Here is a 10,339-nt window from a genome sequence, read left to right as displayed (position 1 = left end):
AATTTATTATTTATGACACATAGCAGTTTGAACTAATATATTAAAACGTGATAAATATTACCTTTTGTAAACCCTTATAAGCAAATAAAGATTCTATTATAAATTATATTCAATTATGTTAAAAAATAAAAGCTTAATCTCATAACGCGTTAGCAAAATAGGCTTCTGATAGATGGCGTTACACTTAAATTTGTCGCTTTTAGTAGATGACGCTAAATTCACGCGGGCGACTAAATATTAATAAAGATAAAATTCTAATTTAAGCAAAAATCAGAATTTTTATCTTATATTTATATTTTTATAATGTCATTGAAGATGTAGCTCGCTGCCAAACCAACATGGAAGTTTGTACTTGAAGAATGTGCAACTTTTCCCTTACTTGCCTTTACAGCATCCATGTGAAAAATATAGACGTCATATAGTATAGTGTCTCATAGAACAGAATCTGTACAATGTATTGAAAGAAAAATCATTTTGGCAACGGGTATACTCATTCAAGAACGATATTCGTGAATATACCCGCTGGCCTGCCTGACCAATGCACAGAACCAATGTTAATTCTTGAAAGGAACTATGCACGAATATCGTTCGTTATTAGACAATGTTATTATTAGTAGTATTGCTATTGCTTTGCACGAAATCGTTCGTTAAAAACCCCCGCTGACATGATAAGCCGGTAATCATTCTGTCAAAGTCAAATTAAAAGGTTTACATTACAGTATGTCAAATCGTTAAAATAAGCAAGAAATAAATTCAAAATAATACGAAAATATCGTATTGATTTAATTTAATGAATTTGTGATTTATGATTTTGCGATAACATTAACAATACTGATATTAAATTAATCTTTACATTGTGTTAATTATAACTCCAAAGGTAACCATAAATCTAACAATGCTCAAAGGAGTGGTAAGTTTGAAATTGTGAGTAAAAATATCTCTAAAAACAGATTGTAGGTATTTCGTAATAGTTCCGCACGATGAAGGTAGACCAGGACATTGCTATTTTAGGATGTGTTAGAACATTTTCATAAATATACTAGAGTTGTAATGTATAAATAATGTTGAAACTAGTAAGTAGAACAAACTTCAGAACTATTCCTCGTGTTGAGGATAGAATAGAGTTATTGTGGAGCAATACATGAGACATTTACTGTAAAGTCGTTATTAAAATAAATAAGTAAATACGAAAATAAAAATTGGAGGTAGGTATTGACTATAGACTGTAAGCTTGGTATAAAATCATGTCTTTGTCATGTCTAAAAAAATTAAGTTTTAACCTCAGGTGCAACATAAGAAACAAAGATTCAATACCTACCCACCTACAATACAAAGTGAAAAGGTACCTAACACAAAACTTTTTGAATACACTTTCACAAACTTTTAATATATTTTGAAATGAGAATGTTGTCTAGTTGACATTGTCAATATGTAATGTTCAATATGAAGAAACAAAAATAACTAAAAATATGCATTTAAGCAAATCCTTATACAAATAATCAAGATACATATAAACCAGCCATGGGCTGTGTTTTTTCTTTGGTCAAAACAAGTGTAAGTTGATTTTTAGATGACATGAATACATGCTTTGTATACCTACATAAGTACCTACTCATGAATACTATCTAGCACAAATGGTCCCTGGTGTTAGTCTCATGTAATTGTTTAAAGTTACACCAAAAGCTACTTTGCCTGCACAACTGGAATCCAAATTGTCATTTAATATATGCTAAACTTGTAGACAAACTAAGCTGATAATTACTTATTTCATCAATCAATCAATATTGTCCCAGGATTACTTTTGGCTTCACTCCCAAGCAGAAGCAAAATTATAATTTTGTCAATAAGAAACCTAAGATTTCATATGCTAATGCTGCACACACACACACATCTAACATAACCAAACAAAGGATTTATTTTACCTTTAGCTCTTGTAAAAACATTTTGTCATTTCTTTACAGATAATATTTGGCTCTGGTGTATACACTGGAGTATATATAGCTCAAAATTATCAGGTAAATAAAAATTTTAATACTCAATATTTGTCGAGTATTTCCGATTGCAAATGAAAGTCAAGACTGTCAAAAATTATCTAATTGAATGTTTTAAAACCTTATATAGGGTATAATATCAAACCAATTGCACACTGCTTAATATGTGTTTTCCTTATAACTGTCTCTAACAAAAACATGCTGGGTGCAATTTCAGCAGTGAATGTAAAAGCTACAGAAAAAAATGTTTTTTTTTTGTCTATATTGTTGTTAATGATAATTTTAAACAACTACTATTGTTCAAAACAAAATATTTTATATCTTACACATACATGGCTAACAAAATAGGAAATATTAAGCCTCCATAACAGTTTCCAGGACCTAGACGAAAACCCTAAGTCATAAAAATCTCACGGACAATAATCATGAAGAGAAAATTCTGTTTTAAAAGGACATTACAGCAGTAGGTTACATTTAATCTGTATCATGCTTAACAGATAAACAGCTAAATCCACAGAGGAGGCCATGCCTTATTCAATTGTTCATTTGATTCAACTTCAAAATATGCCTCAGCAAAATTATTCCTGGTTCTTTGTTTTTTTATAAACCCTACCAGGTAAATAAACATGTTTATTCATCTTTCCTTTTTTAATTTCTTATTGATTGATATTTATCTGGTTGGGAGTTTATTAGTATGGCCTCTTTTGTGTCTCGTCACATTATTTACTTTTAGTTTATGAACATAATAAGGTAAACTTTTTTTAATGCAGGGTCTGATTCAATATGCATGTAAGAAAAAAATTGAACAATGTGACAAGGCCATAGAAAAAAAGAAATGGTTTGTTTTTTTATTATTTATTTTCTGTTAGAACCAGGAATTGTTTTGCTTTACTGGTCCATGGGGAGGTATTATTTTATGTATGACACAAAAATGACTCAGAAAGTAGGTAATATTAAGCCTTCACAACAGTTTCCAGTACCTAAATGAAAACCCTTAGTCATAAAAATCTCAATGACAACCCTCATACAATTTTTTTTATTCTGTAAATATTGTTGTAACACAGATACAGGCATTAAACTGGAACAGCTTTGACAAATCAGTGCAATTGCTAAAATAAATATTTTTAATTATTTCAGATAGACAAAGTGGAGGATCCGAAGGTATTATTCGAAAAAGCACAAGCTTTTATCAAAGACAAAATGGGTGATTGCAAAAAAGGAGGAAAGGACTAAATTTAATAATTGTAATATCTGTCTGTAAATACCATTTATTAGCTCTATACAATGATAATTTAAATAAATACATGAAAAAATATTGTTTATTATTACTTGGTTCACAGTAAAGATAGACCACCCCCAATATGTTCCACTCTAGTTTGAGGTTCTTCAAATGCTAACCAGTCACTGGAATGTGTTGGAAGCAAACCCATACTTTGACATTTATATAGTGCAAGAAAGATGTTAACTATATTGCCAATAAAGTAAACAAACTTTTGGCCAATCGCTTGAGTTCCTTCCACCATCTTGAATGTGCTCTGAGTAGCAAAAAGGGCCTTGACTGGCCGCACTATCAACATTCCTACCATCATGATAGGGAAAATCGAGATAGAATTCCCGGCCATATACATAATGAATAAATTCATCGGTACTTGTTTTAGTGGGCCTAATGCAACATCCCATAATTTTTTTATCAGGAGCAAATTTGAATCTGCATCTTTTGAAGATTCTGTGTAACTCGAATTTGAAGACTGGCTATAACCCGGTGGATAAGGTAGGTCATTTATCTGAACCTTGTTTCTGAAAGAAATATTTTTTATTAATGAAGTATGATTTTAGTTACATAGTAAATTATATTTACAGAATAGCATCTAGTTACAGTGCTTACTTCGGGTTGAAGTCCAGGGCCCATTTAAACTTCTTGCTTGATTTTACTTGCGACATTTTTTAATTTTATAGTGTTTGAACCGCTGCGAAATGAGAAAATATAAATGGATTTCATCAAATCAACATCCAAATCGAATTTACTTCCGAGCTCAACTCAGGATCAGAGACAACGGCACAAACTAATAATTAGTAGAGATACTGTCAGTGACTAACTTCAGATGTGACATTGACAGATATTGATTGACACTAATAAATCAAAAGTTGACGTTGACGCCTGTTGTTGAATTCTTTGTTCTTACTAAGTCAAAGAATTAACCTTTGATATACACTAAAAGAAATAGACTCCGCGTTACACTTTTAGATAGCAATAGTCTCCCCAAAGGTGTTGTCATACTATAGGCAAAAGTTTTATAAAAGGCGACTTAGCGATAGGCTTATAAACTTGTGATTCTTCTTTAAGGCGATGCGCTAGCAACCTGTGACAATTTGAATCAACATATTTATATCATCATAAAATTATATCACCACATCGTCAATTATGATTATACATTTGTTCATTCAGCTTTTTGGTTTTATGTCATAAAACCAAAAAGCTGAATGTGAATGTCGCCTGTCTTTTCAAGACTGTTGGCTCTGTCTACCTCGCAAGGGACATAGACGTGATTATATGTATGTATGCAATAAATATTTTTTTAGTCATTCACTGTCAAACAAAACAAATGTACATTTGATATTGATTTTTGTTACCTCAATCTCCTAGTGATGTGCCTTCGGGTGTCGTGAGAACGAAAGAGTCGTGATAATAAGTAGGTACTTACTAAATTTACAATCAAAATTATTATTTATTTGTAAAGGGTCAGGTCAAAAGTACCCGAAACCGCCGAGCTTGCATGAAGAGAGTTATGAATGTGGATGAAGCGAAGGAAATATGCAGAGATCGTGGCAAGTGGAAAGAAGTAGTCTCTGCCTACCCCTTCGGGAAAAAGGCGTGATTTTATGTATGTATTATTATTTATGTGAAAAAATTTGTCACTATTTTATTTCTCAATTTGATCAGTAAGCCATACAGCTGCACGTGGCTTTTCAGTCTTTTGCTACTCTCTCAACCTCGTTTTAAACGGTCTACCCCGCAAGAGATACACATGTTTAATTTTCCCATATTGTAAGAGATCGATAATTTCACATTAGGGTTTCCAGGTTCTGTTCCCAACTATGGATAGCTAAAAAACCCAGAACATTATCTTTACTAATAAATAAAAAACACGTCGTCGTTGAGGTATAACAAATAAAAATATATAAATAACACATAAACATTTATTGACATACAATAAATGTTTATAGTACGAGATCCGGCCGCAAAATCACTACGTTCATCGCGTAGTTAATCAAACTCACATTTTAACATACATTTATGTATAGGATAATACATAGATAATAGGGTGCCAGTCAATAAGTGGCCGCAAGTAATTTTAATTAAATTAATGTTAATTAATTTTCCAAAAAAAATTTCGTTCACTTGTTTTTTAAATAAAATATCATCCACATCATAGAAATGTATGTAAAGAATTGGAAAATCAATGGGTGCCGTTACACACTCGGCCGCAACTACTACGCAGCCAGGTGTAAACAGGTAATATTTTGGTCTATTTATACGTTCATGTCGTACACGCATGTTTTTTATATCAAATTAAAGCTAATTTTTTTTTAATATGATGATATATCGCTGCCTGTGAATAAATGGCCGCAAATTAGGGTTGCTAGCTGTTAAAAACTCGAGGTATCCGAGATAAAGTGAAAGAGAGTTAGCGCGTAACGCCACTTGTTAGACAAGGATGGCGAGTACCAGCTGTGCGAGTATTTGAAGCCATTGCGCACGCGTAATAGGGTTCTCAACAGTGCAGCTAAATTATTCTTATATGCTAACCTTCTTTTTGAGCTCGTTACATTTTGAGTTTTACTACACAAAAAACACTTTTTCATTTTTCTAAAATGTTAATATTACTTTTATCAACGTAATAACACTTTCAAGTTCAATAAATAAATGATATCAACAACGTTGTGTATACTTTATCTCGGATACCTCGAGTTTTTAACAGCTAGCAACCCTTATTTGCGGCCATTTATTCACAGGCAGCGATATATCATCATATTAAAAAAAAAATTAGCTTTAATTTGATATAAAAAACATGCGTGTACGACATGAACGTATAAATAGACCAAAATATTACCTGTTTACACCTGGCTGCGTAGTAGTTGCGGCCGAGTGTGTAACGGCACCCATTGATTTTCGAATTCTTTACATACATTTCTATGATGTGGATGATATTTTATTTAAAAAACAAGTGAACGAAATTTTTTTTGGAAAATTAATTAACATTAGTTTAATTAAAATTACTTGCGGCCACTTATTGACTGGCACCCTATTATCTATGTATTATCCTATTCATAAATCTATGTTAAAATGTGAGTTTGATTAACTACGCGATGAACGTAGTGATTTTGCAGCCGGATCTTAGACTATTATGTTATTTCAGTAAAATTTCAATATTTTTAATCATGCAGGATCAATCCTTAGCAAGGGAATGGTTTATTTTTAATATCGAGTACCCAGATACTTTTTTACACAGAGGTAAAATTATAATCTCTGCTTTGGGAAAATAAAAGATTAGTAGAAAAATACATAAAAAAAATCTATTTATTACACATTATGTAGGTAAACTAAATTTATTCCGTACATTTTATCCGGCATTTTGTAGCCTTTAGGTCTATACTGGTAACAAAACAATTTAATGTGTAACTTGTAAATTAGGTACCTGCTCTACAAATTCATACTCGACTTTATAATTTTTCAGTTTGAGCCAGAACTCGCGGTATGGTGTTATCGCAGATGACTTCTTTGTCAATGGACAAGGGTATATCGCTGCTATTGTAATCCACCAGTCTTTCTCTTGGCGCAACAATGACGTTCTCTTGGCAGAAAACTATTATTCTGTGGCAAGCCTCGCGCATTATATCTTCTGGCACGGTCAGAACAATACGCATAAAGTTAGGATAACAAAAACACTGGAAAGAAAATTATATATCAGTATACCTATAGTAACTTATAGGTATTTATTTTGAAGGAAGTCCCACAAATACTTAGTAACTTATCATTCACTAAACTTAACTATACATTCACCTTGCGCAGCTGTGGATGACAGTCAGAAGTTGCTTCGTGTTAAAACCTGACTTGCCCAATCATGACCAACGGTGCACCCCAAGCTCCTCTCCAAAGGAGTTAGAATGTAACAAGAATTTACACCAGAAGGAAACTGCTACTACTACATCCTATACCATTATCTACCTAGGAACTGTACTTAACTGAAGCGAATCTCTCACCTGCCCCGGTAAACAAAACACAGACTGCTCAGCAACCAATTGCTCTACAAACTGAAGTTCATTTTTAAACCTCGGGAACATGGACATCTTAATTTCAATCATCATGTACATGGCCCCCTGTGGCATCACCGGTTTAAGCCCAGGCGCCTTTCGAAGTTCGCTATATGCTAATTTTGCTTGATTCTAAAAAGAAATAAATTATAGATAATTACTAAATACAAAACATGAAGGAAAAACATAATATGACTGCGAGTAAAAAAAATTAAACTGTTCTAGCTACTATTATTTCAGTGTCTAGTTCTTCCAGGTCGTACAATACAAAGTATGCCTTTAAAAAATAATTCACTACTCTATTTAAAATATTGTTTAGTGGCTAGATAGTGTAACCTAGACCTCTCTTCACTTTAGAAATATGTGTACTTCGTTATTATAAAAAACAACATTCCAAATAACATATTTAGGCAACACTTTAAAATTCCACTCACCTCAATAAACAGAACAACTTCGTCGAAAAAGCTTTGCGGTGTATTTTTTAAAATCGACGGTAGAGCCCTTTGTACCAATGTACAGGGTCCTAAAATTTTACTGGCCACATTATTCAATCCCTTGCGGATCTCTTTTCCTAATATATTGTGCCTGTCGTGTATAATTAGCCAACCCATACGCCATCCAGGCACTAAAAATCTCTTCGTTAATCCTCCGCATGTAAGTACAGGAACGTCTTGAGATAAAGCTGACATGGCAGTGAATTCGCTTCCAGAAAATACAAAATGTTCATAAATTTCGTCAGCTATGATCGGCACGTGGTATCTAGCTGCTATGTCCAATATATTATTTAAATGTTCTTTCGTATAAACTGACCCACACGGGTTTGACGGGTTGATGACAACAAGTGCGGCGGTGTCATCATCTATTTGGCTTTCTAAGTCGTCTAAATCTGCTTCCCATTGTCTCTCAGGCTGGAATCAAAGAAATTGTTTTCTTATCGGAATGTAACTATTATTTATAAATAACCTTTAAACAAGGATTTACGCAGCTACAAAGAAATTAATGCGTAAATAATATGCAAATTTTGTAAACTGGAAACTTGTTATGATTCTAGAAACTTATAACTACTCGTATATATGTATAACATCCCACTACCATACTCATATACCAGCATTACCAGAATTGAAAGCAATTTCTTTAATACAAAGAAAGTGTAAATTTAGGAATGTTTGTATAATTTTTAGGCGGCTTGCATTATATAATTACTCACATCTTACGAAAGGTAAATTATAGGGAAAATATAATATATATTTAAGGTCCTGAAAAAAGAGCTTCGGAGCCAAACCTTCAATCTCTGCAACATCATTATTCAAAGTTTTTAGTTAATTCCTTTTATTTCAAAACAAAATTTCCAATTACACAACCCCAGTTTTAATTTACAGAACGCCATTAGTGGAAAAGTTTTATAATGAAACCGCATTGAAAACTCTACATTAAGATAGAGGAGGTACCTATGTATAGTTTAAAAAATTACGCCCATCTGCACAAAAAAATCTGATAAGAAAACAAAATCACTTACTAGTAATTTGTAAAATTTCATTTTAATTCCTAGCCCCTCAGCCACTGTTTGGTATATCATAAACGCTGGACTTGGCACAAGAACATTTTGTCCTGAATCTGCGAGTACCGTGATCGCCAACTCGATAGCGTGTGAACATCCACTGCACAGAATAACATCGTCCGGTGACACATTACCCTGGTGTGCGGTGTACTCTGCCACTGCTTTCCTTGCTTCATAATGCCCTACTACAGGAGCGTAGCCTCGACTTGTGTGCCATTGAACACTCTCGCGAATACTATCTAAAACTTGCTCTGGTGGATTGAGATTCCCAAAAGTTGTAGGGTCGCCTGCAAAAACATTGTCCCTTAACTTTTCCATAACATCTTAGCAATAGGTTACGATTTATATATAGACTTAATTGTTGCGAAATCTGTATCCTGTTTAACCTTGACTTTGCCATTCTTTTTTTATTAATTTACATGGAATTATAATATAAAACCTGTATACTGCTACGTCGCGTATATCACCTGAGCTGCTTGTGGCATATGAATGTAACTATATTATATTTGAAATAAAACTTTAAATTTTTTTTTTAATGTAGTTCTTTAAAATTGTTTTGGTATTTAGATAATAAGAAAATAGTTTGTACGTAGATGAGCAGATATTTGTTACTTGTTTATTTCAGGCTACATAAATTTTGAATGATAAAATTAACAATGATGAACTTACCAACAGACAAAGCTATCAACTGTTTGTTTGGGTTAGGCTCGACCTGCAGGTTCTCAACTATTCCTCTGATCAGATTATGGGTGTTGCGAGCGAGAGTTGAAGCTCGCACCTCCCACTCCTTTTGGTCTCGTAGTCTCCTCGACATGGACACAAACACTTATAACACGTTCAGCTGTGGACTCTTCTAAACTTGAACTGTGAATATAGCCTTCCTACCAGGCCACCTTACTTTTGTATCAGCAGTGTGGCGTTGGATAAGCCAGGCTCCCGAGTCTCGATTGAACAGGTTTTCAAATGCAGATGAGATGACGGTAGTAGACGAGTTTATTTAACATTCCATATATTAATTCACGTTATCATACACATATTTTGCAATTTCATTACCTGCTAATAAAAATAAAACAATCGTGGTATTTTAAATTATGTATTGTTTTTTATTACTTCATGATTCCATTAAACTTTAATACATTTTCTATGTTATTCTAGTAGAAATTGCAATGATAAAATAAGTAATGTAATTATTAATAAATAATTAAAATTTAAATTGATTTTGAATAATCTTGGGCTTGTAAATAAAAAAATATATATTACGTTTTCTACCGTCCAGACTTAGCCAGTGAACCCGTTATGCTAAGTGGGATTCGATTGCGACACCTTATTTTATAGATTTGCATTGCCGAGCTTATGAGCAGAAGTTTCCACTCCAATGTAGACATTTCGAGAACTATAGCGTACAAATAACTCTCTCTAGAACCATACAGTGTGATTTTTTCTCAATTGCATAATCAGGTACTACATACATATGTAT

The 10,339-nt window shown here is 33.0% G+C and overlaps 2 protein-coding genes and 1 long non-coding RNA gene across 5 annotated transcripts; 1 reads left to right on the top strand and 2 right to left on the bottom strand.

Moving 5' to 3' along the window:
* The first annotated feature begins 683 nt into the window (after nt 1–683).
* LOC106129063 (uncharacterized) lies at nt 684–3,335 on the top strand. 3 transcript variants are annotated; one of them, XR_009657042.1, is made up of 5 exons: nt 684–910; nt 1,962–2,015; nt 2,363–2,454; nt 2,762–2,829; nt 3,129–3,335. It is a non-coding gene; the product is annotated as an uncharacterized LOC106129063 (long non-coding RNA). The 3 variants fall into 3 exon arrangements; XR_001228458.2 differs by having other exon boundaries at nt 685–924; XR_001228457.2 differs by lacking the exon at nt 2,762–2,829 and having other exon boundaries at nt 686–924.
* Nucleotides 3,244–4,053, bottom strand: LOC106129062 (ER membrane protein complex subunit 4). The gene is made up of 2 exons (XM_013327502.2): nt 3,877–4,053; nt 3,244–3,788 (listed from the first exon to the last, which is right to left on the bottom strand). Exons 1-2 carry the CDS (start codon nt 3,930–3,932, stop codon nt 3,326–3,328), a joined length of 519 nt encoding a protein of 172 aa, XP_013182956.1. The 5' UTR covers nt 3,933–4,053; the 3' UTR covers nt 3,244–3,325.
* Nucleotides 4,054–6,616: 2,563 nt separating this feature from the next.
* Nucleotides 6,617–9,682, bottom strand: LOC106143667 (tyrosine aminotransferase). Its single transcript, XM_013345802.2, has 5 exons — nt 9,532–9,682; nt 8,821–9,149; nt 7,739–8,212; nt 7,254–7,436; nt 6,617–6,938 (listed from the first exon to the last, which is right to left on the bottom strand). Exons 1-5 carry the CDS (start codon nt 9,674–9,676, stop codon nt 6,714–6,716), a joined length of 1,356 nt encoding a protein of 451 aa, XP_013201256.2. The 5' UTR covers nt 9,677–9,682; the 3' UTR covers nt 6,617–6,713.
* Between the last annotated feature and the right edge of the window lie 657 nt (nt 9,683–10,339).

The sequence above is a fragment of the Amyelois transitella genome, chromosome 2 (assembly GCF_032362555.1).
Source record: "Amyelois transitella isolate CPQ chromosome 2, ilAmyTran1.1, whole genome shotgun sequence".
Classification (NCBI taxonomy): Eukaryota; Metazoa; Arthropoda; class Insecta; order Lepidoptera; family Pyralidae; genus Amyelois; species Amyelois transitella.
Note: the sequence above shows the minus strand (reverse complement) of the source record. Positions and strands in the feature narration are given on the sequence as shown.

Excerpts from the sequence above, each read along its gene's own strand:
- LOC106129062 (XM_013327502.2), bottom strand. The coding sequence starts at position 3,932 with ATGTCGCAAGTAAAATCAAGCAAGAAGTTTAAATGGGCCCTGGACTTC. Across the intron at positions 3,789-3,876 it reads GCCCTGGACTTCAACCCGAA|AAACAAGGTTCAGATAAATG; the intron begins GTAAGCACTGTA and ends TATTTCTTTCAG.
- LOC106143667 (XM_013345802.2), bottom strand. The coding sequence starts at position 9,676 with ATGTCGAGGAGACTACGAGACCAAAAGGAGTGGGAGGTGCGAGCTTCA. Across the intron at positions 8,213-8,820 it reads TGAAATTTTACAAATTACTA|CCTGAGAGACAATGGGAAGC; the intron begins GTAAGTGATTTT and ends CTTTGATTCCAG. Across the intron at positions 6,939-7,253 it reads TGTTTTGTTTACCGGGGCAG|TGTTTTTGTTATCCTAACTT; the intron begins GTGAGAGATTCG and ends TTTTCTTTCCAG.